This window comes from Rana temporaria, chromosome 4, assembly GCF_905171775.1.
Source record: "Rana temporaria chromosome 4, aRanTem1.1, whole genome shotgun sequence".
In the NCBI taxonomy this organism is placed as follows: domain Eukaryota; kingdom Metazoa; phylum Chordata; class Amphibia; order Anura; family Ranidae; genus Rana; species Rana temporaria.
In genome coordinates this window covers 336,473,569-336,500,375 of record NC_053492.1, presented here as the reverse complement: position 1 = coordinate 336,500,375, position 26,807 = coordinate 336,473,569, and the positions used below count along the sequence as shown (strand labels likewise).

Here is a 26,807-nt window from a genome sequence, read left to right as displayed (position 1 = left end):
CAGGTTGGGGAGGTGATGGGCTGGGAGGGGGGAGGGGGGAGGGGAGTTGGAAGGGACACCGTTGTGACCCTAATAGATTATTGAGATGTATACACTGGATTGCAGTTGGAAGGGGACATGCATGTGATACAATAAAGAGAACGGGTAACCCACATGATGCAGACTTAGGATACCTGATGTTTGTTTATGCTACCATGCTGATCCGACGGAACTATTTACGCCAGGGGCCACCATGACATCAATTAAATTTTTGACATGGAATGTCAGAGGGCTGAGAAATAAAATTAAGCGCACCGCTGCCTTGGCTTACCTAAAAGCACAAAAAGCGCATATAATGGCATTGACCGAGACACATGTCACAGGCCACCTGTAGGCGGCACTGAAGCGCCCGTGGATTGGCTGGGCGTATCACAGTACACATACCAGCTTCTCCAGAGGGGTTTCGTTACTGGTGACAAAGGCCACCCAATTTGAGCTATTGTCCTTGGAGTCGGATCAGCAGGGGAAATATGTTTTTGTACATGCTCGGGTGGGCGGAGCCCCTATGCTGTTAATAGCGTGCTATATCCCCCCCCCCCATACAGCTCGGAAGTCGTCACTATGGGGTTGGCATTTATGGCCAAGTACCCGGCGGTTCCAGCTGTGTGGATGGGGGACTTTAACATGACAATGGACCCATTTATGGACAGACCGCCACAGGTGGGAGGGGATCCGGGGGGGCCCAGGACGACCAGACTGGGCCGCCTGGTGAAGGAATTCGCCTTGACGGACATATGGAGGCTCCAAAACCCGGAGACTAGGGCTTATACATGTCATTCTACCAGCCACGCCACAATGTCCCGTATTGACTACATCCTAATTTCAACGCCCCTTGTGCCCAGGGTGGGGGGAATAGGGTTTGCTCCTAGAGCACTATCAGATCACTCGCCATGTTGGATGCAACTGTCTATACCGGGGGAAGCCCCTAGAAGGGTATGGAGACTGAACCCGTTCTGGTTAAAAGCCCTACAGGATCATGACAGCATAGAGAGGGAGTTAAAGCTATTTTTTCCAGAAAACCAAGACCCTACATCACTTAACCTTCAATGGGATGCCTTTAAATTACACGCGAGTAGGATACTAGACACCAGAATTAAAAGATTGAAGATCTCATCCCAGGTAATAGTGCATGAATCGGAGGAGGCGTTGCGGGAGCTAGAGGACACGTTTAACACACAGCCTAACCTGGGGAATTTAGATAAGGTGAAAGTTCAAGCCAGAGTAGTGACACAGCTACACCTGGAAAAAGCCAAACAGCGCATCTTCTTTTGTAAGACAAGGATATACGAGCATGGAGAAAAGGCGGGAAAGATGTTGGCATATCTGGCCCATCTGGAAGATAGGCCACCTGTGGTGGTGTCCCTGGCAGAGCCGGACGGCTCGATGGTCACGGACCCCCCGCGGGTGGCGGACAAATTTATGAAATTCTACAGGGACCTGTATACTTCCCAAAATAGACACACACCGAGAGAGATACGCACATACTTGCATGCGTTACAGTTCCCACAGTTGAAGGCAGAGCAGGTGCAGCAGCTCGAAGCCCCTATCACAGCCCAGGATATTGCGAACGCAATATCGCAACTGGCCAAATCTAAGGCCCCAGGTCTGGACGGCCTACCACTAGAATTCTACGCCTCTTATTCCGAAACACTAGTGCCTAAGTTGAGGGATGTTTTCCACGCCATTTTTGATTCCGGTATTCTCCCCATGTCTATGCAGGAGGCTCAGATCATAGTCCTTCCCAAACCTGGAAAGGACCACAAGTTTCCCGAATCGTACAGACCAATATCTCTGTTACCGGTTGACATAAAGATATTAGCTAAGATTTTGGCTTCCAGGTTAAATGCGGTAATTCTCTCCCTGATACACCCGGACCAAACCGGGTTTATGCCGGGCAAGAACACGGCCATGAACATCAGGAGGTTGTTTATGAATATACAGGCACAACATGACAATATGGGGACCAGAGTAGTGGTGTCCTTGGATACGGCCAAGGCCTTCGACTCTGTCGAGTGGCTGTATCTATGGGAATGCCTAAGATGCTACGGGTTTGGCCCGAATTTCCTTAAATGGGTCCAGCTTTTGTACCAGACACCTAAGGCCAGAATCTTTGTCAATGGATGGCTATCAGAACAGATTGCGTTGGAGAGGGGTACGAGACAGGGATGTCCCCTGTCACCGCTATTATATGCCCTGGCGGCAGAACCACTAGCCATGGCAATTAGAGCTAGTCCAGAGGTGATAGGACTCAGAAAGGGAGATGTGTGGGAAAAGATAGGACTATACGCGGACGACACTGTCCTATATTTGGCAGATCAGGGACCGTCGCTGAGAGCAGCTCTACGTATAATAGAAGAGGCGGGGTCATATTCGGGGTTGAAGATAAACTGGGACAAGTCCCGGATTCTCCCGCTGGACCAGTTCCCCCCTCAAGCGTCCTCCCCGGAGCTACCATTGCAAAGGGTGGCGGAGGTCAAATATCTAGGAGTTAGTGTGACCAGGAATCTCAAGGATTATGTCCCTCTAAATGTAGAACCCTTATTCGCTATTATTAAAACCAGAACACAGGCATGGGCTAGACTACCACTGGGGGTAATGGGCAGAATTAATCTGGTAAAAATGATCTTACTCCCCAAAATATTATATATGGTCTGGCATGCCCCATTGTACATACCTCTAAAAGTGTTTAAACAGATGGAAGCTCTTCTAAATTCATTTGTATGGGGGTCAAGCAGACACAAGCTGGCTTGGCACATACTCAAAAATCCAGTTTTGGAGGGGGGATGTTCCCTCCCGGACCTGCAAGACTATTATATTGCGTCACAACTATCCCACGTTTACCACTTTAACACGGCAGAAGCACAGAGGCATAGATCATTGGTATGTAACAGGCCAGGTAGCCACTTTCATACCCCGGTTCAGGCCATATTTCGGACGGGAACGGGGGGATGTAAGACAACACACTTCGGGGCAGACATGCTGACACACCAACAAAAAGTCTGGGACATAGCCCTTAAAAAATTGGACAGGACACACGTACACTCTCATACACCACTGTGGAAAAACGGAAGTCTACCCGAGTTAGAAACCGTTCCAGACCAGGGGTTATGGGCAGCATATGGTATACTTTTCTTGTCCCAAGTCCTCACGGAAGCAGGCCCTAAATCCTTCTCGATGCTTAGGGAGGAATTCTCACTTCCACCTCAATTTATTTTTCGATACCTGCAGCTTCGACATGCACTAAGAACACAAATGGAGCGGGTTGTAGTGGATCTGGGTAGACCGCAGGTGTTGGATGTTATTTTTGGGGCTGATTCAACAAAACTTACATCCAACTTATACTACATAATTAGGCTGAAGAAGGTAGGCAAGGTGTCACAGACAGCGAAGATAAAATGGGAACAGGACCTGGGACAGATAGAAGACACAGACTGGGGCGAGATACTGGAGGGGGTAAAGACGTCGTCCCCTAAACTGTCGGACAGGCTGACACAGCTATATATCATTCACCGAGCCTATTTGACGCCCAAGAGAATTGCAAAATTTCAACCCGCACGAAATACTGCCTGCCCCATGTGTGCCGACACGGCGGCCTCATTCTACCACTTGCTGTGGCACTGCCCTGACATACAGGCCTACTGGCTACAGATAACACGGTTCCTACACGACAATATGGGGTCACCGGTGAGCATGGACCCAAAGTTATGTTTGTTGGGACTGATCCCAGACATTGAAATTGATAAATATCAGAATATCTTTATCTGTGAATCACTATTTATAGCTAGGAAGGTGGTGGCTAAGGCATGGATGAGGGATAGGGCCCCAACATTAGAGGAATGGAAAAGGGAGGTGAATACCACTCTTCCATATAGGAAAATGATATATATTCATAGGGGGCGCCCACAGAAGTTCTCCAGTATCTGGGACAGGTGGTTGGAGGACGGGGAAACATGCACGGAATGAGAATACGGAGGTGGAGGAGGGTGCAAGGAAGCAGGGTGACGTGGTTGAGTCTGTATATGTAATGTATCTATGGATTAAAGACTGCTGCTCCATCTATGCATGACAAGATTGGTACCCCGGTGCACAAGGACGGGAGTGACATGGTATATAATTTTACACTGTAAACTGCATAACTGTAATTATGTATCTGGATCATCTATTATTGTTCAAACGCCTAACATGTATGTGCCTTTTTATTTATTACATCTCAATAAACTTGTTTTCAAAGTTAAAAAATAGTCATTAATTAACCACTTCAGCCCCAGAAGATTTGGCTGCTCAATGACCAGGACATTTTTTGCTATACGGCAATTGCGTCGTTTTAACTGACAATTGTACAGTTGTACCCAAACAAAATTGACGTTCTTTTTTTTCCCCCACAACTAGAGCTTTCTTTTGGTGTTATTTGATTATCTCTGCGGTTTTTACTTTTTGCACTATAAACAAAAATAAATTAATTAAAAAAAAAACAATATTTTGTACTTTTTGCTATAATAAATATCCCCATTTTTTTTTTTTTAAAGCAATTTTTTTCCTCAGGTTAGGCCGATATCTATTCTTCCACATATTTTTGGTAATAAAAAAAAAAAATCGCAATAAGCGTATATTGATTGGTTTGCGCAAAAGTTATATAGCCAGATTCACGTAGGAGGGCGCATCTTTAGTTTGGCGTAGCGCACCCTATTTGCACTACGCCCACGTAACATAGTGAGGCAAGGCCAGTATTCACAAAGCACTTGCTCCGTAAGTTACGCCGGCGTAGCGCAAATGGGCCGGCGTAACCCCGCCTAATTCAAAGTAGGCATGTAGTGTACATTTAAATTAACCGTGACCCCATGTAAATGAAGGCCGTTCGTAAGGCGCATGCGCACGCATGCTCAGAATCACGTCGCAAATACACAATGCTTTCAAAGTGAACGTAACCTACGCCCAGCCCCATTCACGTACGCTTACGCAAACGACGTAAAATACGATGGCTGTTCCGGCGTCCATACCTTGCATGGGCTGCGCCATCTTTTTGGTGGTTTATCTTTACGCCGGAAAAACGTTCATAAATCGGTGTATCTTGCTCATTTTCATATTCGACGCGTAAATTCACGTACACGCCCCTAGCGGCCAGCGTAAATATGCAGCCAAGATACAACGGCGTAAGAGACTTATGTCGGTCGTATCTTGGCAACAGTGAGGTGTATCTGAGTTTAAGAATGCGCGCAAAGATACAACGGCACGCATTCGAACTTACGACAGCGTATCTACTGATACGCCGTCGTAAGTCTCTCTGAATATGGCTAATAGTGTCTACGAAATAGGGAAAAGATTTCTTGGCACTTTTTTTTTTAGAAGAAATGGCGATGATCAGCGATTTTTTATCGGGACTGCAACATAATGGCAGACAAATCTGACACTTTTGACACATTTTTGGGACCATTGGCTTTTATACAGCGATCAGTGCTATAAACATTGACTGATTACTGTGTAAATGTCACTGGCAGGGAAGGGGTTAACAGTAGGGGCGATCAAGGGGTAAAATGTGTTTCCTAGGGAGTGATTCTAAATGTGGGGGGATGGGACTGCCTGGTTGAGGAGACTGATCATTGTTTATACTTCGTATGAACAATAGATTGCTCTCCTCACCCCTGACAGCACGTATATCTGTCTGTATACATTGACAGATCTCCATTATGTCTTAGTGTGGGCCATCGCGGATGCCCGACGGTCATCGTGACCGCTGGACACGCGCATCGGCTCTGGCGTCGTGCCGCGGGCGCGCACCTCTGGTGGTGGCCCCCTAGTGGTCAAAAGGCGAACCGATGTACATCTACGACGGTTCGCCCAGGGGAGACAACTTGCCGCAGTATAACTGCGGTGGCTGGTCAGGAAGGGGTTAATAGACATTTGGCCCGTGTGTACTAGGCTTAACCAGAGATGAAAACATCGCTGTGATTGAAGAATTGAGCATCCCAGATAGAAAGCAATTGTGCTGTAAGTATAAAAATGACTTGCTAAGCTATTGCTAGATTTGCCAGGCTTCTCAAGTTTCCTGCACAATTGCAGCAAAAATTCATGACTCCAGATCAACTTTCTTTGCAAACATTCTGCAAGTCTGCTGCATGTTCTGGTGGTTCAGTTATGCTGTGCAATAGTTATTCCACTACAGGGGTCACTGTGGCTGAATTTTCATGCTGTGTAGACTCACCACTGCAACGTTGCTCTTGCTTGAGACTTGTCATGCAAATTTGATACAAATTGGTGAAGTGTCAACTAGAGCTTGTGCGTCAAGTGCTCTGCAAGTGTACAACTTGCCTGTGAAAATGTGCAGCAAGCTAACATTAACAGTGTAGTCCCCAGATGTCCCCAACCTTCTTTTACTGCCCTGAACCACTCATACTCCCCGATCCCCCCTTTTTACCCCATCAAATAATGGAGACCACACCTGAATTTGGAGTATAAATGGCCATAGCAGCCTTTTTATTAACAAAATATTAAATAATTCCCTGCCAATACCAAGCACCGTGTCTGGTAAGAATCTTGAGGGGGAACTCCACGCCAAATTTCAAATAAAAAAACTGGCATGGGTTTCCCCCTCCAAGAGCATACCAGGCCCTTGGGTCTGCTATGGATTTTAAGGGGAACCCCAGTACGCCGAAAAAACGGCGTGGGGTCCCCCCCAAGATCTATACCAGACCCTTATCTGAGCAAGCAGCCAGGCCGGTCAGGAAAAGGGGTGGGGACGAGCGAGCGCCCCCCCTCCTTAACCGTACCAGGCCGCATGCCCTCAACATGGGGGGGTAGGTGCTTTGGGACAGGGGGGCGCCCTGCGGCCCTCCACGCTAAAGCAGTCTGTGCCAATGTTGATGAGAACAGGGTCTCTTCCCGTCAACCCTGGCCGTTGGTTGTCGGGGGCTGCGGGCGGGGAGCTTATTGGAATCTGGGGAGCCCCCTTTAATAAGGGGGCCCCCAGACCACTGCCCCCCCCACCCTAGGTGAATCTACCCCTACCCATTCACCTAGAGAAAAAAAATGTAAAAAAAAACACACTACACAGGTTTTTAAAGTAATTTATTAGTCAGCTCCGGGGGTCTTCTTCCGACTTCTCTGCTCTTTCCGGGGCCGTTCTGCCGGGGAGCCCCGCTTTCTTCTTTAGCTCTTTTACGAGCGGGGGGGGGGGGGGGCCCGGTCTTCCCTGCCGTCTGGTTCTCTTCTGCCGGGGGCCCCTGCTTTCTTCTTTAGCTCTTTTATGAGCGGGGGGCCCCAGGCTTCTGTCCCCTTCTTCAATGTTGACACGTCGCTTCCTCCCTCTGTAATGCCGCGTGCGCGGCTCTCACCGATTTTTATAGGCCTTTTATGACGTCACAGTCCCATCATGCCCCAGGTGGTGACGACATAAGGGGGCGGATATCACCCGGTGACCCCAGCCCCCTTATGTTTTGAAGACCGGGACCACCCCCCCCCGGCAGAAGGCGACAGAAGCCCGGGGGCCCCCGCTCGTAAAAGAGCTAAAGAAGAAAGCGGGGGCCCCCAGCAGAAGAGAACCAGACGGCGATGAAAACCGGCACCACCCCCCGGCAGAAGGCGACAGAAGCCCAGGGCCCCCCGCTCGTAAAAGAGCTAAAGAAGAAAGCGGGGGCCCCCGGCAGAAGAGAACCAGACGGCGGTGAAGACCGGGACCCCCAGGCAGAAGACGTCGAAGAAGCCCGGGGCCCCTGCTCATAAAAAAGCTAAAAAAGAAAGCAGGGGCCCCGGCAGAACGCCCCCCTAAAGAGCGGAGAAGACCCCTGGAACTGACTAATAAATTACTTTAAAAACCTGTGTAGTGTGTTTTTTTTTTACATTTTTTCCCTCCAGGTGAATGGGTAGGGGTACGATGTACCCTATACTCATTCACCTAGGGTGGGGGGGCCTCCTGGATTCCCCGCCCGCAGACCCTGACAACCAACAGCCAGGGTTGTCGGGAAGAGGCCCTGTCCTCATCAACATGGGGAGAGGGTGCTTTGGGGTAGGGGGGGTGGCAGGACGCCCCCCTGCCCCAAAGCACCTACCCCCCCATGTTGAGGGCATGCGGCCTGGTACGGTTAAGAAGGGGGCGCTCGCTCGTCCCCACTGCCTTTTCTGACCGGCCGGGCTGTGTGCTCGGATAAGGGTCTGGTATGGATCTTGGGGGGTACCCCACGCCGTTTTTTCGGCGTACGGGGGTTCCCCTTAAAATCCATAGCAGACCCAAGGGCCTGGTATGCTCTTGGAGGGGGAACCCATGCCAGGTTTTTATTTGAAATTTGGCGTGGAGTTCCCCCTCAAGATTCATACTAAACACAGCTGACGCATTCTATTCGATTTTTTCTATCCGCACAAAACCGCGGGTAACAAAACCGCAGGTAACCGCAGTGTGTGAAGGGTGTCATAGGAAAGCATAGTGTGCTTCTAGCTGCGGTAAAATCCGCAGCTGAAAGCACCATTCTATCTGTCCGTGTGAAAGGGGCCTTACCATTACCGTATTCCAGCTAACTGTTCTACTGGAATACAACAGAGGGGCACAAACTACAGATGAGCCCCCAACACTTCCATCACGTATGTTTTCTGCCACCAACAAAGACCAAAAACACAGCCGTTACTTGGCTGCTATGACGAACCCGATTCCATCGTTCCTGAAATGAAAGAAAAACAAAAAAGACAACACAGGGAGGGTGTGGGTGGGATACCTCTTCCTTCTGTCTTACCTCACGCCTGCTGCCCGGAAATCCCGCCCCTCCCACTCAGACATTTTATCCTCTGAATCCTCCCACTCATTCCTCTCCCATTTTAACCTATTGTTGTCTTCCCCTTTCCACCTAGTCATGCCCAGCCCTGCATTACTTTTCCTTTTCCTTTCTCTGCATTCCGGGCCTCACTGACTTATTTGGCAAGTTAACCTTGCTATCTGTAATGTTAATTGATCAGTAAAATGAGGGGCAATAGCTTGCGGTGAGTGAGGTGCATAGTTGCCAACATTGCAAAAAAAAAATCCGGGACACTTTTTTTTTTTTTTTAATTCTTTATTTTATACATTTTTTTTTTTATCCATACTTAGTTACTTCATTTACAGATATATGTACCTTCTATATACTGTTACATAGATTAACAATATCTTGGCCTAAAAAAAAACACTGGGCCAGATCCTCAAAAGGGATACGCCGGCGTATCTACTGATACGCCGTCGTATCCCTGTTTCTATCTTTGGAACTGATCCACAGAATCAGTTTCCAAAAGATAGGCAGAAGATCCGACATGTGTAAGGGACTTACACTGCCGGATCTTAGGATGCAGTACCGCATCCGCCGCTGGGGGCATTTCGAATCGAAATGCCGATTCGGGTATGCAAATTAGCACTTACGGAGATCCACAAAGCTTTTACGCTTAGTTTTTTCTCCGTAAGTATTAAGTTGCATGTGTAAAATTAGGGCTGCTTTTACAAAGTGTAAACTGTTTACACCTTGTAAAAGTAGACCCTTCTTACCCGCGACGCAACTTTTTTTACCCGGCGCGATTCACAAAACTCGGCGTAACGTAAAACCGCGCTATGCACGTCGGGAAAATGACGTCGTGAGCATGCGCAGTACGTCCGGCGCGGGAGCGCGCCTAATTTAAATGGGACTCGCCCCATGAAAATAGGAACGCCTTGCGCCGGACAGATTTAAGTTACACAGCCGAAAATGTCTAGGTAAGTGTTTTGTGGATCGGGCACTTAGGTAGAAATTTTGCGGCAGTGCAACTTAAATCAGAATATTTAAGTTACGGCGGCTCTTTGTGGATCTGGCCCACTGTTCCTCTTATTCAACTCTCCAGTAGCCTTATTTATCCACCCATATAGCTATAACCTTATGTTCACCCATTACCCCCAAAAAAGAGAGCCCTTCCATATCCTCCCAACCTCCCTCCACCCCTTCCCTAAAAAATAAAGGGAATGCTTCCCCGGTGTCCCCCCCTCCTCTCTCCCCTCCGCCCCTCAAAGGTCCCCGTCTCTGTATCTTATATATGGGGTCCAAATCAATCTATACTTCTCCTCTTGTTCTCTTAATCCCATGGTCAGGTTCTCCATCTGTTGAATTTCTGATACTCTACTTAGCCATTGTTGTCTGGTAGGGGTAGCTGTGCTTTTCCACAGAATTGGAATACATGCCCTTGCTGCGGTTAGTAAGTGTCTAAGTAGAGATTTTTTAAACTTGGCCATGGAAATTGGAAAGTCAAGTAATAAATAGGTGGCAGGGTTTCCTCCTAGCTCCACGTCTGTAATTTCTTTTACCGTATCCGAGACCATTTTCCAAAATTCTTTTAACTTTGAACATGTCCAGAATACATGTAACATAGTACCCTCCTCTTCTCCACACCGCCAACACTGATCTGATACTTCTGGAAATATCCGTTTTAATGAGACGGGGGGGTTTGTACCATCTGGTTAAGATCTTGTAACCTCCCTCCTGATATCTAGTGGCTAGGGAGGCTTTATGTGTAAAGTTGAAGATTTTTGTTTTCTGAGTCTCTGAAAATTCAATCTCTAATTCTCTTTCCCATGCATGTATAAATGGTAATTCTTTCGGGGCTTCCAGCTCCACTCTTAAACTGTACATTAAAGAAAGACCATGTCTCAGAAACTCTCCCTTCAAACATATTTCCTCAAATTCTGAAAGGTCTGTAATAGTTCTCCCTCTTGGGTTCATCGCTCTAATAGCGGCTCTCAGTTGGTTTTGTCTCATTGGGTCCAATTCTCTTCTCAGTACCTCATCCCTTTCTCTCCTCCTCGTCCTTTGATTGTCACCTTCAAAGTGTATTAGCCTACTCCATCCTAAACGTCTTACAGTATTAAAATGTAAATCTGCAAGACCTATCTGAAACCTAGGGTTCCCCAGGACCGGAGTGAGTGGGCTAAGGTATGTTGAGATTTTAGTTTTCCTAAATAACTCGTAAAGTTGCTCCTATTGTAGGGTGTTTTTTTTACCCCCCTGTGGTAAATCTATCTCTTGGATCCAGGCCATTCCCTCCAGGGGAATGTTTGTAGTTTTTTGCTCCAAGAGAATCCATGGTTTTACCTTCTCATGAGTGCACCAATCTACCACCCTTGCCATATGAGATGCCTCATAGTATCCCATTGGGTCTGGCAAGCCTACCCCTCCCCTTTCCTTTGGTAACGTCAAGATTTCTCGCCGTATTCTCGCTGGTTTTTCTGCCCAAATAAACTTAGCAAATCTAGATCTTAAATCCCTTAAGAAGCCCAAGGGATTCTTAAATCCCTAGATCTTAAATCCCTTAAGAAGCCCAAGTAATCTTGGTATAACGTTCATTTTTAAGATGCTAATTCTCCTGAACCAAGTAAAGATTTCCTTGTCCCATCTCTGAAGATCCAACTTGATCTGCCTTACCAGGGGAGCAATCTGTCCACTTAAAGGGGAAATTTACTGCTAGTTGTTCCTGTGTCTGCCTGTTTACTTCTACTCCCATCGCCTCTGATTTGCTATAATTTACCTTAAAGTTGGAGAGATCTCCATATTCACCTATCTCTCTCAACAAGGATGGTAAGGATAATTCTGGGAACGTTATCGAGAATAAAAGATCATCTGCGAATGCGGCGACTTTGTATTCCGCTCCTTTAATCTGGAAGCCTCTTATATCTGTATTTATCCGAATGGTTCTCAGGAATGGTTCCAGAATAAGGATAAAGATTATTGGGGAAAGTGGGCATCCTTGCCTTGTTCCATTCCGTATTGGGAACGGGTCGGATATTACATCGTTTACCTTTACCCTTGCCGTTGGACAAGAGTAAAGGCTTGCAATCCAATTTTGCATCCCTATCCCCAACCCTATGTGTTGTAATGTAACTCTCAAAAATCCCCAATCCACCCTATCAATGGCTTTCTCCGCGTCAGTTGATATTAGTACTAATGGGTTTTGATGAAGTTGGGCCATATATATGGTACTTAGCAGTCTTTGTGTATTCTCCCTCCCTTCCCGACCTGGGACAAAACCCACCTGGTCTGGGTGTACGAGGGGGGGGGATACACGTCACCAATCTGTTAGCAATTATCTTTGAGAACATTTTCAGATCTATGTTCAGTAGGGATATCGGTTGATAACTCTGGCATAGTGTGGGATCTTTCCCTTCCTTAGGAATAGCTGCTATGTGTGCCCCTAATGTTTCTCTAAGCATCAACTGTCCCTCTTTCAATGAGTTAAAGGCCTCCAAAAATGTAGGTGTTAATTTGTCATAGAAGGTTTTGTAATATATTAACGTGTATCCATCCGGACCTGGGGATTTACCTGGTTTCATTTCTTTAATTGCTTCTAAAAATTCCTCAGCTGTAATCGGGCTCTCCATATTGACAGCCGTTTCTTCTGGGATTTTAGGCATTCCTGACTCCTTTAAATATTCCTTTGCTCTATCTTCTCTTTTCTGCCTCTTCCCTGGGGTGGATTGACTTTCCAGTTGATACAGGCCACTGTAATATTCTCTGAAAGCTTTCGCTATTAGGTGCGAAGAGCTAACTAGATTATCTCCTTGGGTTTTTATTTTTTCAATTTGTTTTTTAGCTCTTATCTCTCTCAATGCCTTTGCTAGCATCCTGCTTGGCTTGTTTCCGTATTCATAATATGCCCTCCGGCATCTGCTTAATTTAGCTTTCGCCTTATCCATAAGTAGCAAATTTAGTTTATCACGGAGGGACGTCGGTCTCTCTTCAAAGCATACTTTTTGTGATTTCTTGTGTTCGTTCTCCACTATTCTGATCTCCCCAAGCAGGGTATCTAGCTTGGCATTGAGCTCTCTTTTTCGATGGGCCCCCATTGAAATGAGGATTCCTCTCAAATAGCACTTATGTGCTTCCCACTTACAAAGTGACGATGTTTCGTCATCATCATTCATCTCAAAAAACGTTTCTATTTCCTGATTTCTCTTACCCTGGTATTCTGGGTCTTTGATTAATGTTTTGTTGATCCTCCAGTTCCACCCCCTAGGGCCTGCTACCCCCCAATCAATGGAGCAGTTAACTGAGGCATGGTCCGAAATTGTGAATGAACCAATAGATGTTTCCCTTAAGTTTAACAGTTTCTTTTGGTCTAAGAATATGTAATCAATTCTTGTGTATGTTTTGTGTTTTGAAGAGTAGAAACTATAGTCTCTTTCATGGACGTGTAAGGTCCTCCAACTGTCTATTAACTGCAAGTCTTGTAGGATACTCCTTGCTTTTCTCAATTTAATGTTGGATATGTTATAAGACCCCTTGGAGGAATCTAGGCTAGGGTCTAGAACCATGTTCATATCTCCTCCTAGAATCAGAACCCCCTCTTTATTTTAATTTATCACATCTGCAAATTTTTCTAAAGTGGAGACTGGGTCTTCATTTGGGAGATAGATATTTACTAGAGTGACCTTTTGCTCATTTAATATCCCCTTTACCATAAGGAACCGACCTTCCTCGTCCATCACTACTTTAGATTCTTTCCATATTATATTTTTAGCCAATAAAATTGCTACCCCATTAGCTTTTGAGAACCGGGATGCCCCCATATATACCACTGGAAATCTTTGACTCTTCATCTTTGGGGTCTTGTCTTTTCTAAAGTGTGTTTCTTGCAAGAAAACAATTTGTGATTTTGATCTCCCTAATTCTAATGCTAATTTAGATTTTTTTTTCTGGGATATTTAACCCTTTTACATTGTACGAAGTTATATTGATTCTACTCATCTTAACTCCCTTTCTCCGCTACCCCTTATGTACTTATCCTAAGGGCTCCTCTTTCCACCGGGGATTCCCAGCTTTGAGTGTAGGGGAGAGAGGGAGAGAGGGAGAGAAGAAGGAGAGAGACTCCGAAAAAAAAAAAAACCCTCCCTCCCCCCCTTGTATCTTGGATTCTAGTCCTCCGTCCAAGTATTATTTATTGCCCCCTTACCTTAGTAACCTCTTAGTGACCTCTGTCCCAATGTTGTCACACGGTTGGTATGCAGGCCCAAAAAAAAAAAGGGAAAAAAAAAAGCCCCAAGCGTCTCCGACTTCCCTCCAAAAGGAGGAGAGACGCTCTACTGGGGGTAAGTGTGAAAGCACTGCGGAGAGTCTCGTCCTCTGCCCGGTCCGGTGCTTGCCTTCTTTATTTGATAAGTCTGTTTCCCATCCCCCTATACCCCCCTTGTACCCTCAAATATCTAGAGGCAGATCGATCGCCTCCTTAGTATCTGCACATCTGTCATTGAACCATACATGTTGAGTAATATACTTAATTCATACATCATACAAAAAAAAGAAGAAAAAGAAAAAAGAAAAGGGAAAAGGGAGAAAAAAAACCCCACTGGAAGCCAAAGGGCAATCTGACCATCTTACTTAATGGAGCTCTCCTTATTGCTAGTGTTGCTCATGAATATTCGCATTGCGAATATTCGACTCGAATATAGCATATTCGAGAAATCGCGCTATATTTCGAATTTCACGGTGAATATTCGCAATTCCGAATATTCGCATTTTTTCAATTTGATTTTTAAAACAGATCACATCCTATCGACGTCTAAAAGCATTGCTGGTATGATTAGAGACCCTGGGCCGAGTAGCTAAGCTGAGGCGATCCTTTTATGTTGCCAAATTGAAAAAAAAAAATTGCGATTTTTCGCTATTGCGAATGCGAAAATGATTGCGAATTTTCGATAACTTTGGTAGGAGAACTCTGATTGTCTCTGATGCAAAAGGGGGGGGCTTTGTGTATGTTTCTGTTATGAATATTTGTATGTTTGATATTATTTTTTTTTTGTAAGAAGGAAAAAATTGCGCATACCTTAAAAAAAGGGGAGAATACAGCAGCAACTCAAAAATGTTATACAACATAAATTAATACAAGACAGAAAATGGAGTCGCTCTACAAGAATAAAAAATATGTCTAGTGACAAGACATGTGGGCAAATTATAAAATAAGCCAGCGCAAATAACTTGTGAAATACACAGTGAAACAAATATATAAAGAAATATAGTCCCAATAATAGAAAAATAATCTTTCATAAAAATGTCTTTGATATGTGAAGTGAAAAAAAGTCCAAAGCATGCAGCATGAACGTGTTCAATCTTCAAGGTGTTTGATTGACAAACGGCTGTGACAGATGGATAGAGTAAAGAATCACCACCAATGCAAAACACTTTTTATTTTCTATTGTAAAATATCAAGAATATTCTGAGCCAATCAGAGTGCTCCTTCTGCATTTGCCGAATATTCGCAATTATTTTGTATTGTAAAATATCAAGAATATTCTGAGCCAATCAGAGTGCTCCTTCCGCATTTGCCGAATATTCGCAATTATTTTGTATTGTAAAATATCAAGAATATTCTGAGCCAATCAGAGTGCTCCTTCCGCATTTGCCGAATATTCGCAATTATTTTGTATTGTAAAATATCAAGAATATTCTGAGCCAATCAGAGTGCTCCTTCCGCATTTGCCGAATATTCGCAATTATTTTGTATTGTAAAATATCACGAATATTCTGAGCCAATCAGAGTGCTCCTACAGCATTTGTCGAAATTGCGCAGTAAATATCGCATTCGCATGTTGCGATATTTCGATACAATATCACGAATATTCTGAGCCAATCAGAGCGCTCCTCCAGCATTTCTCGAAATTGCGCAATAAATATCGCATTCGCATGTTGCGATATTTCGATAAAATATCACGAATATTCTGAGCCAATCAGAGCGCTCCTCCAGCATTTCTCGAAATTGCGCAATAAATATCGCATTCGCATGTTGCGATATTTCGATAAAATATCACGAATATTCTGAGCCAATCAGAGTGCTCCTACCGCAGTTATCAAAAAATCGCAATTATTTTCGCATTCGCAATAGCGAAAAATCGCAATCATTTAATTTCGATAAAATATCACGAATATTCGAATTTAGCGAATATATCTCGAATATTCGAATATATATTCGAGATATATCGCGAAATCGAATATGGCATATTCTGCTCAACACTACTTATCGCCTCACATTACTTTCTTCTTATAGGCGTTCTTAGGCGTTCCATCATTTATTAGGTAATTACATATGTTTTCCTATTCTTTTTCCTTTCTTTTCTCCTTCTCTTCCTCCCTTCCCCCCCCCCCTTTTTCTTCCTCTCTTCCTTTCCCTTTACCCCCCTTCTATCTCTTCCTCTTATCTCTCGGGTCACCTCTCCCTTTACTCTCTTCTAGTCCCTCCCTTCTATTCCCCCTCATTATTTTATATGTAAATCTGCCCGCCCTATGAGCCCAGGGTTCGGCTCTCTAAATCCCCCCTCCTCCCCACTCCCTTCTTTTTACCCTCCTCCCACCCCCTTGTCCTCCACCAAACAAAATACCCCACCAAGAAAAAAAAAAATAGGTGTATGTGTATACATATATATGTACACCTATATGTTCTCTTCCCCTTTTCCCTCCCCTTCTCTTCCCCCCCTTACCCTCCCCTCCCTACCCCCCTCTAGTTTATTCATAACTTAATAACCTCTAGTGTCATAAATTGTGAGAAAAAAATTATAATTAATAAGTAATATGTGTATAATATATAATATATCATATAACCCTCATGTCTGTTTGTTTGAGTAGTTGTGTGTCTGTGCCTGTTGTCTATCAATTATATCTTATAATTATTATCGCCTATATAAATTGTAAAATTAATAAACCCCTAATACATAACCCTTGTGAGTGACCAAATGTGCCTTGACCTTCATCCCTATGTGGAAGAAAAAAGGGAAGAGAACACATCTCCTCTTACCGCCCCCTACCCCCCCTCCCCCAACCTCCCCATCCCACTCCCTTACCCCACCCCTGCCGAACCCTCAGGAGTTTAGGGGGACATACATAATTTTGGGTATCTTATACATCCTATGTATACTTATACGGACTAAACACTATACATTTATACATTATACTTTGTGTAGCCCTGTACTCTGATCCAACTGGGTAAAAAAAAAAAAATAATTGTCTATTTCTAGCTGCTGCAGCAATTCCTATATCGAGGCCCCCTTATAAAAAAAAAGAAGCAACAAACATATTCACACAGTCATAACAAAAAGAAAAATATTGCGCACACCCAACCTATAGTGCATACATCAGCTGCGTCTCAAGTGTGCCATACAGCACAAAACAAACATAGTAAACAAAGGAGTCGCGCTATTTAAATGTGATAACAGAAACACCAATACTTGTGAAATACAAAAATAATAAGTGACTGTTAAAATGACATGAATATCTCCACGGTAATAAAACAGATGGAATGTGAGCAAGCCAAGAGGTTTGAAGGAGTCCAAAAATATAGTGATGAAATAATCCAAGAAGTCAGTGATTAAAACCACACTGTGATCGGGACGAACAGGAGACCTCCACCACAGATATTACTGACTCTTACCCTTTATGCTGTTAACTCATTGTGCTGCGGTAACAGATCCACAGCAGCAGCCTCAATGATCAATCCTCCACTAACGATGTCTTTAGTATAGGACTTCCCATTCAAATGGCAACCAGCAATCAGCTCCAAACATGTGTAAAGAAACACCAGGGAACATACATAGCGTGATACTGCGCAGACTTTATTAAGATAAGAAAGTAGCTAAATGCTTACTTACATTTTAAACTTTAAAACAGGCTTCAAGCGAACATAAAAACAGACAGAAAAAAACACAGCCGGCTGGTGTTTTTTTCTGTCTGTTTTTATGTTCGCTTGAAGCCTGTTTTAAAGTTTAAAATGTAAGTAAGCATTTAGCTACTTTCTTATCTTAATAAAGTCTGCGCAGTATCACGCTATGTATGTTCCCTGGTGTTTCTTTACACATGTTTGGAGCTGATTGCTGGTTGCCATTTGAATGGGAAGTCCTATACTAAAGACATCGTTAGTGGAGGATTGATCATTGAGGCTGCTGCTGTGGATCTGTTACCCTTTATGCTGTTAACTCATTGTGCTGCGGTAAGAGTCAGTAATATCTGTGGTGGAGGTCTCCTGTTCGTCCCGATCACAGTGTGGTTTTAATCACTGACTTCTTGGATTATTTCATCACTATATTTTTGGACTCCTTCAAACCTCTTGGCTTGCTCACATTCCATCTGTTTTATTACCGTGGAGATATTCATGTCATTTTAACAGTCACTTATTATTTTTGTATTTCACAAGTATTGGTGTTTCTGTTATCACATTTAAATAGCGCGACTCCTTTGTTTACTATATTCACACAGTCACTGAGGGCCAAAGCAGACACCATGATAAAGATGGAAAAAACACCCAAGGTAAAAAAAAAAAAAAAAAAAACAATAATACAATGCAAAGATAATACAATGTGGGGGGAAGGAAGTCTTCAAATACCCCTAAGAGGAAATTGGATTATCTTTTTCCTAAGAGTCTTGTATGTATTTAAATGGCCATATTACATTCAATCTCATCAAATGATGGGAGGGGTTAAAAAAAAAAAAATGTTCTCTATAACTCTATGGTTCTGTGTTGGGTACTATCCACCCGCACTGATCCCCTTGTTCTATCCATCCATCATTTTGTCCGTCATTTTGTACTGACAGTCTCACTTAGGGGGGTTTTCTTTTCCCATGTTACCGGTAGCTCCAGCCAGTTAGGGACATTTATTGGCTCTGCACCCAGGAATTGGAAAAATGTTAGGAGCTGCGAGGGATCACTCAAATAATAGCTCCTTCCTTCTCTCTTCACTATTAAAGCAAATGGGAACCCCAACGATAAGTAGCTCCATTGGTACGTATATAGTCCAGCAAAGGCTTTAATAGCCGCCGTCTACTTTTGGTTGGCAAACACAAGTCTGGAAATATCTGGATGTCGGCGCCCTCCAGGACCCCTGCTGACCCTTCCTTCCACGCTGTCCTAAGTATCTCCTCTTTTATCCTATAGAAGTGCACCCTACATAGGATATCTCGGGGGTTAACCTGGTCTTGATACCGTATTGTAGGGACTTTATGAACTCTGTCCAACTCGAGCATTGTACCAGGAGGTTTTTTCAAAATTTTATTCAGAATAGAGGTAACTACCTCTCTTAGTTCCGGGCCTTCAAAATTTTCTGGTATACCATTAATGCGTAAATTGTTCCTTCTGCTCCTATTGTCCATCTCTTCTGCCTGTAGCTGCAGCCTGATCATATGTTGCTGTTGGCTCCTTAGTTTTTCCTCTAATGCTGCCAGTCTGACATCCATAATACTTTGTTGTTCCTCCAGTCCTCCTATTTTTTGATCCGCCTCCACCACTTTTATACGCACTATTTCAATCTCAGCCTTCATTATGGTAGTTATATTTGTTACTATTTGTTGAATATCTTCTTTAGTTGGGAGCGCCCGGATAAGCCTACTGAGTTGCCTGATATCTGGGGAAGCCTCCTGATCCCCTCTCCATACCTCTTGTGTGTTGTGTGTCTTGTATGGGTCTTGTGTTTCTGGAGCCAGACAGGCTTCTCCAAAATTGGGCACTACTCTAGCCTGATTATGGCTTTTTGTCTCCATATCTGGAACAGTTAATAAAGTCAATGTCCCTGTTGATGGCTCTACAGGTTCCCCCAGTAAATGTGGTGTTCCTACTGGTAAGTTAGGGGTTAACAGTACCTTTGCTGCAGGTTGTGCGACCGTACCTGGTTGTTTATGGATTCCTGCGTTCACTGCAGTCCCGGCTGTCTGTGTTGCTCCCCCCACCGAGTTTCCAGGCTGAGTTACCCTCTCCTCCACTGGTTTCACCGTGGGTTCTATTGCAGGTGTAGCGAGGGATGGCAGTGTTGTGGATGTTCTTACGGCAGCTAGTGAGGAGCTCTCTGTGAGTGAATCCCTTCTAGTCACCCCGAGATCCGCCTGTAGTGTCTGGAGCTCGCCCCTTCTCACTGTCATATATCGTGTGATGTAAGCGTGGCTAGGCTGATTGGGCGCTCCTCTGACACACTTCGCGGCGTTCCGTCCTCGATGAGACATCGACTACCGCGCGTCGCTCTCTCTCTGCTCAGAAAGAGGTGGGATGGGGAAGTCAAACTCCGCCGCGCTCCTGGACACGAGCACCTCGGGCACCGCTAGACTCTCCTAGCGAGGACGCCTACTCCGCCATGCTTCCGACGCCTCCCCCGGAACCGGAAAACACTTTTTTTCATGTAGGCGGAGCCTTGCTATAATTAGGGGGTGGGGCATTCGTTTGTAGGTGTGGCATAGCGTAATAGGAAAATGAGGGATCAGAAAAACAAACAAGGCGCCTCTAAGTGCAGAAGTATAAAACTTTTAATATCCCCTAAAGGGATTAAAAACACTTACAAGATAGTGGATGAAAGAGGCATGTAGCAGGTAAGTGCATCCAGGAGATGTTCCAGTGGCAGGGCAGTCCCAGTCTGTGATGGTAAAGCTTCCAGGGAAGTCCACGAGATAACAGCCGACTTGTGCTGTGAATGTTCAGAGGACACAATACTGCTGGAGCCTGGGGATGATGTCAGAGAAAGCGAGACAGAAACCAGCATGGAACACAAACAGGAAGTAGACAGGAAGTGTATCATAGAGGCGGGACACGTCACTGGCTAAATAAGGAACGCAATGAGCTGTTCCAAAACGCGTCCCGCCTCTATGACAAGTTCTACTTCTGTCAATGATAACACAATGATAACACATGCAAGGGTATCTCATGCATGCACTTACAGAATCTGTAAACCTATGCACGTCAGTGCAGACACAGGGCCGGATTCAGATACGAGATACAATGGCGTATCTCCAGATACGCCGTTGTATCTCTGAGTGCGGGCCGTCGTATCTCTGCGCCTGATTTAGAGAATCAGTTACGCATAGATTTCCCTAAGATCCGACCGGCATAAGTGTCTTACACCGTCGTATCTTAGGCTGCATATTTACGCTGGCCGCTAGGTGGCGATTTCGTATAGTTACGCGAGGAATATGCTAATTAGGTATTTACGCCGATTCAGAAACGTACGTCCCGCCGGTGCATTTCTTACGTTGTTTACGTTAGGCTTTTTCCGGCGTAAAGTTACCCCTGCTATATGAGGCGTAGCTAATGTTAAGTATGGACGTCGCTCCCGCACCGAGTTTTGAAAATTTTACGCCATTTGCGTAAGTCATTCTAAGTCGTTCGCGAATAGGGCTTAGTTACACCGCCGTAACTAAGGGTGCAAGTTCTTACGGAACTTCTGCATACGGAACTTGCGCCCAAAGTTATCTGAGATACGTTATGCCCGCAGATAGATAGACAAATCTATCTGAATCCGGGCCACAGACTGCAAATGCTAGAAATGTGGCAACATCTCCCTTAAAATTCAGACCTTCCCAGGGGCATCTCAAAGAAGCTGGAAATGAGGAAGCAGAAAGAAATTGTAAATAACTTGTTCATGTTTTATTTTATTGCTCCAAACTAACTAATACTTTTTTTTATGTTTAAGTGGATATTATTCGATCCATATTTTGTGGCCTGACAGAGAGAATAAGCAAAACAATTTCCAAGCAAATTTCATGCGACCTGTATGCGACAGAAATTTTCACCTTAGAAGAGATGAATTATGTCCTTTCTGACCAAGTAGCTCAAGAAGTTGCAAGAAGATTGGTTACATCTATTCTTAATAAAGGAGAAGAGTCTTGTAGATATTTCCTACAGTCCCTTGAAAATAAAGATAGATTTTTATTTCACAGTCTCATGGGAAAAAGTGAGTATGGCTTTTCTAGAAACATTGTTTGGACTTGGATTAATACTTTTATTTTTTATTTATTTTTTTCCATATAGAATAATCAAAAATGGCTAATGCAAGATAAAATGCAAGTCTGCTACGTTCTAAATATATCTGTTGCGCTAATGGCATAAATAAGGGGGTTAATAGTGGATTCATAGTCACAGGCTAATGTGGAAGAGATTGTCATACTCTAGTGAGCAACAACAAAAATATCAAAACAATAAAGTTCATATAGTGTAAAACCATCCGCTCGGATTATGTGAATTACATCCACCACTGTAATTGCTTTCGAAGAAGATTCATGTGAGTGCCACCAAGCACCTGGAATCCATATAGGGTTGCCACCTCTTCGGGATTCACCTGGACAGTCCGGGTTTTGAATCATGTGTACAGTTTTTTTCATGCCGAAAAATGATCGTGTGTACGCGGCATCAGTCTCAGCAGCACTGCCAAAAAATGAAGAAAGAGGCCCGGATTCACATATGTAGCGCTCACCCCCGAAGGAGCCGTTGATTGATTTGGGGATCTACTCTCTCTGGCTCAACTCACCCCTTTTTAATTACCTCGAACCCGCCCTTGACATATCAGAAAGCCTGGTAGTGGGATATTGTGACCCCTGCTGGGCCAGAGTCACAATAGCAGGCACACTGTATGCAATGACCATATAACAATAAATGACCTGCTATGCGGAACGGCTCCTCCAGGCAAGAAAATATACTCCACACAGTGAATATAATCGAACGTAAGGGTATGTTTACTATATAGAAAACTCAGAAAGGGTAGGCATAGGGTTTCAATGCAAACACAATCAATCAGTAGTAACTCAGTCTGATTAGCAAGGGCCCTTGCAAGAATCAGAGATCAGTGTCATATAATTGTGTAAAGTACCATATCCCCATTCGTGACCAATGGGAGAATCCCTGTAGTTTGGTTAGTTCGGGGTAGTTGGGATTGTTCCAAATGGGAGTAAACTCCATTGGACCGTCTAGTGTTAGTGCACGTTTAACTGCCTTCCAAACCTTCAGGAGTAATGTTGCTGTTGGGGAGGATGAAGGGATACCCGGCAGACCCATCTCCAAGTGAGAGCCAGCTGTTAATATGGGATTGGTGCGAGACACCAGCTGCATAATAGGGTCATCTGAATCATGTAGATCCCATCCTGCAAGCTGTTGCAGCTGAGATGCTAAGAAGTACATCTTAGAGTGTAGTACCGCCAGACCACCCCCCGTCCTTGCCAAATTGTAGTTTCGTTAGGCTTTACCTCTTTTCCAGATAAGATCGCAAAATTGGGAGTCAATCTTCTTAAACCATGCGTTGGGAATCCACATAGGGGAATTGTGGAATATATATAGGAGCTGCGGTGCCCAGACCATTTTGATCAGGTTCATCCGCCCTACCACTGACAGTGGAAGCTTGCACCATCCCTGACATTTAACACATTGTCTTTCCATTAGGGGGGCTAGATTAAGTTTCAAATATTCAGTAGGGTGTCACGTAGACCTAGCTCAGATATTAAAGCGGCAAAGGGAGATGCACGGAACATCAACCTTTGAGTGCTAGAGCGGGTGGACAGCCTGTCCAGCTGTGGGTCAATAATGTTATTGAAGTCCCCCAGAGCCAGAACAGGGATCCTGGGGTGCAATGCCATAAATTGCACTAGTTTTTTCAGGGGGTCAGAATTAAAGGGTGGAGGAATATACATTGCTGCAACAATACATCTGAAGCCCTCCAAGCTGCACAACAGGAACACATATTTACCCTCTCTGTCGATATGCTTCTCCATACACTCAAAAGAGGTATTTTTAGCAATCAGCATGCCCACTCCCCTACAAAAAGAGGAGTAGGTGGAATGAAATTGTACTGGGAATTTACGAGTTTTAAGCAGACAGGCAGAGTCAGGTTGTACATGCGTCTCTTGGAGACACACGACATGTGGTTTTATTCTAGATAAATAATGAAACATTGCCCCTCGCTTCGTCCCATCACTCAGGCCCCTCACATTCTATAAGAGGAAGAGCAGCCCCTTATTAGAATTGGCAGACATAGTAAAAAGAGACAGAATATGGGGGAGCACTATTGGCTTGTCCTCTGTATTGCAAGGTTAGGCTCACCATAATATATCAATAGAAACACTAATAATAACACATGCTCAATGCTCCCTATAGTGTTAAATTGAAGAATAGATAACCTTTAAATTACCCATTTCAGACTCATTTGTGAAAAAAAAGAGAAGGGGAAAAAAGGGGTAAAACTGTTGATTTTTTTTGTAAAAGAGCAACAAGAGAACCAAAACTATATTTTTGGGTCAACAGGACCCAAGTAATCATAGGATGCCCCTCAATATGAGGGGGGATAAGTCCGCTCAGGACCAGGTTGCTGGGGGGCAATAACGTAGCTCGAGAGGTAAGTAGACAAAATAACTAGTGTCAAACTTGAGCACTTAAAGTATGTCCCAGAACGTAGAAGAACATCCATGCAGTGCAGAGTGAGACCAATAGAGTGCGAGATGAAACAGATGAAACCAGCCCCACTGCACAGCACATATCAAGTGCTTTGCACCGTTAAAAATAATTATTTCTGTGTTCAACCTTCCGGTTGGCGCCACTCCAGTTTACATTCCTCCCTGTACAGCCAGTGCATAGCAGAAGTAGGATTGACAAAAAAGTGAGAGGAACCGTTGGCGATTACTTAAAATTTCGCCAGGTATAGCATAAAATATGGAACATTCACTGCCCTCAGTCGTTTCTTCATATCCAGGAATTTCGCCCTTTGCCTTTGTACCTCCGCTGAAAAATCAGGGAACAGTGAGATTTTTGCATTATCCACTTTGAGAGAAGGGGTAACCCTGGCTTTAGACAGAATGGTATCCCTGTTTCTGTAATTTAGCAGACGGAACAGGAATGGTCGCGGGGTGCACACTGTGGTGACGGGCGCGTCAGAACCCTATGGGCTCTCCTAACCGCGAACATGAAGGAAAAAGAGTCCTTCCCAAACGTGTTGGCCAACCATGCATCGATGAACGCCACAGGATTCTTGCCTTCCGCCCCTTCCGGGATGCCCACCGTGCGCACGTTATTTCTGCGAAGGTGGTTTTCCATGTCCTCCAACCTAGACGCATTGGCAGCCGCCATGGAATATATTTGACATCCTCTGTAATGGCTGCCAATCATCCTCCAGTGTGCTAATGCGCCCTTCCACTGCAGATGTGCATATCCTGCCGCACAAAAGATATTTCCATTTTCATGCTTTTCAACTCCCTTGCTAGGTTAGTAATGTAGGAGTTGCAGACAGTGACCGCAGCCAGTATATCTCCAAGCATGGGCTCTGGATCAGGATTATCATCAGTGCTCTGTAAGCTGGGCGCCACCCTATTGGATAACTGTGTAGGGCTGTGTGACACAGGGGACAGAGCTAGTGGATTAGCCAGGATCGGAGGGGTGTCATCCAGATCCCTATCCTCCTCCAAAGCATGTCCGCTAGGCCCCGGGGTAGGTGGATTGTCTTTAAAGAAGAGCCGCTGGGCCCCTTCTTTAGCAGAACAGGTGGGAGGCTGCCATCTTGGACCGGAGTGTCTGGCGGGATTCGGGGGTCCTGTCCACATCAAGCCATGTTGAAGCACAAAAATAATACTGGCCTGACATTCAGTAACTTCCGCCGAGTGCAGCGATGCCTGTTCCGAGGCTGTAGGTTGCAGGATGGCGATGCTATAGCATGGATTCTGCAGGATACCTGGCGGAGCAAATGGCTACACGTCCTCTTACATGCCTCGCTCGACCACACCCCCCCCCCCAATTAAATGTTTAAGTAGAGAAAAGCAACCATCTCATGGCATACTATAAAAGCTGCAGGGGCATTAGAAAATGTCATTGTATATCCTTATTAATTTCTTTCCTGTGGGTAATGTGTCAGAGGTTGTTGGGCTAACATGCTTAAGCAGACAGCATAAAAGGATTACTCAGGAAAATTTAAAGTAGCACCTAGAAGATGCTGGTAAAATGTTGTCTCATTGGGGGCGTGGCCTGGACGGAGACCGAGATGGCAGCTTAAGCCTTGAGCTCCTGCGATCCAGGGATTGAACCTAGCCTTTTGGGGAACCTACACCTCACCCTTCGCCATGAGCAGAGCCACCCGAAGCTCGTCTACGTCCCGGGCAATGGGTGAGTCCAGTTCGCAGCTGAGTAGGAACATCCCGGAGATATTCCGAACACAACGTATGGCGGCACACGTGGCCTTGCAGGCCCAAACCCCGAGCCCGCTTAGCCTGGAATCCGGCCTGCAGCCCTTGGAGCCTGTTTCGCCTGCGGGGCATACACATCCCCCCAGCCTGTTTGATCTAGAAACAATGACCACGGACATTAAAAACGCTGTTACTGCGGCGGTAGCTGATCTTAAAACGGAGATCCGTGCAGTGGCTCACCGGATCGATGAGGTGGAACACACTACCCAGGCGCACGCTGCCGCAATTCGCCAAGTTCAAAGCACCTACGACTCCCAGCTCCCCCACCTCTTGGAGCTCCACAGACACGTCGAGAACCTCGACAATCGCGGTCGGAGGCACAACATACGCGTGCGGGGACTCCCCAAGAGTGTGGAACCGGGGAACTTGCAGCAGACGCTCCATACAATTTTCAATGATTTGATGGAACGCCCGGCGGACTCGCCCGTCGAGATGGAGAGAGCTCATCGAGCATTGCGCCCCCCACCCAGGGACAACGAACCCCCCAGGGACGTGATTTGCTGTGTGATTAACTTTCAGCTCAAGGAGAAGATCCTTCGCAAAGCAAGAGCGAGAGGACAAATCCTCCATGATGGCGCAGACGATGATTTCAGGATCTGTCCCAGATCACACTCCAGAACAGGCGCGCCCTGCGCCCCCTGCTGGAGGCCTTACACGCAAGAAACATACAATATAGTTGGAAATTCCCCTTCGCGTTGTCGGTGTCCTCCAGGGGGCGCTCCGCTCTCCTCCGCACACCCGAGGACCTTCACAACTTCTGTGAGCAACTTGATCTCCCGCCTGTAGAATTCCCGGAATGGTACGCATTCTACTTCCCCTCGGAACCCTGGCTCCCGGTATCCATGAATCCGT

The 26,807-nt window shown here is 45.2% G+C and overlaps 1 protein-coding gene across 1 annotated transcript in view; it reads left to right on the top strand.

Moving 5' to 3' along the window:
* The window catches only part of NLRC4 (NLR family CARD domain containing 4), an 806,697-nt gene that overhangs the window by 139,539 nt on the left and 640,351 nt on the right, over positions 1 to 26,807 (top strand). Inside the window, exon 4 of the mRNA XM_040350743.1 lies at positions 21,434 to 21,694. Within this exon, the coding sequence (XP_040206677.1) occupies positions 21,434 to 21,694 (261 nt within the window). The remainder of the gene's footprint in view (positions 1 to 21,433; positions 21,695 to 26,807) is intronic.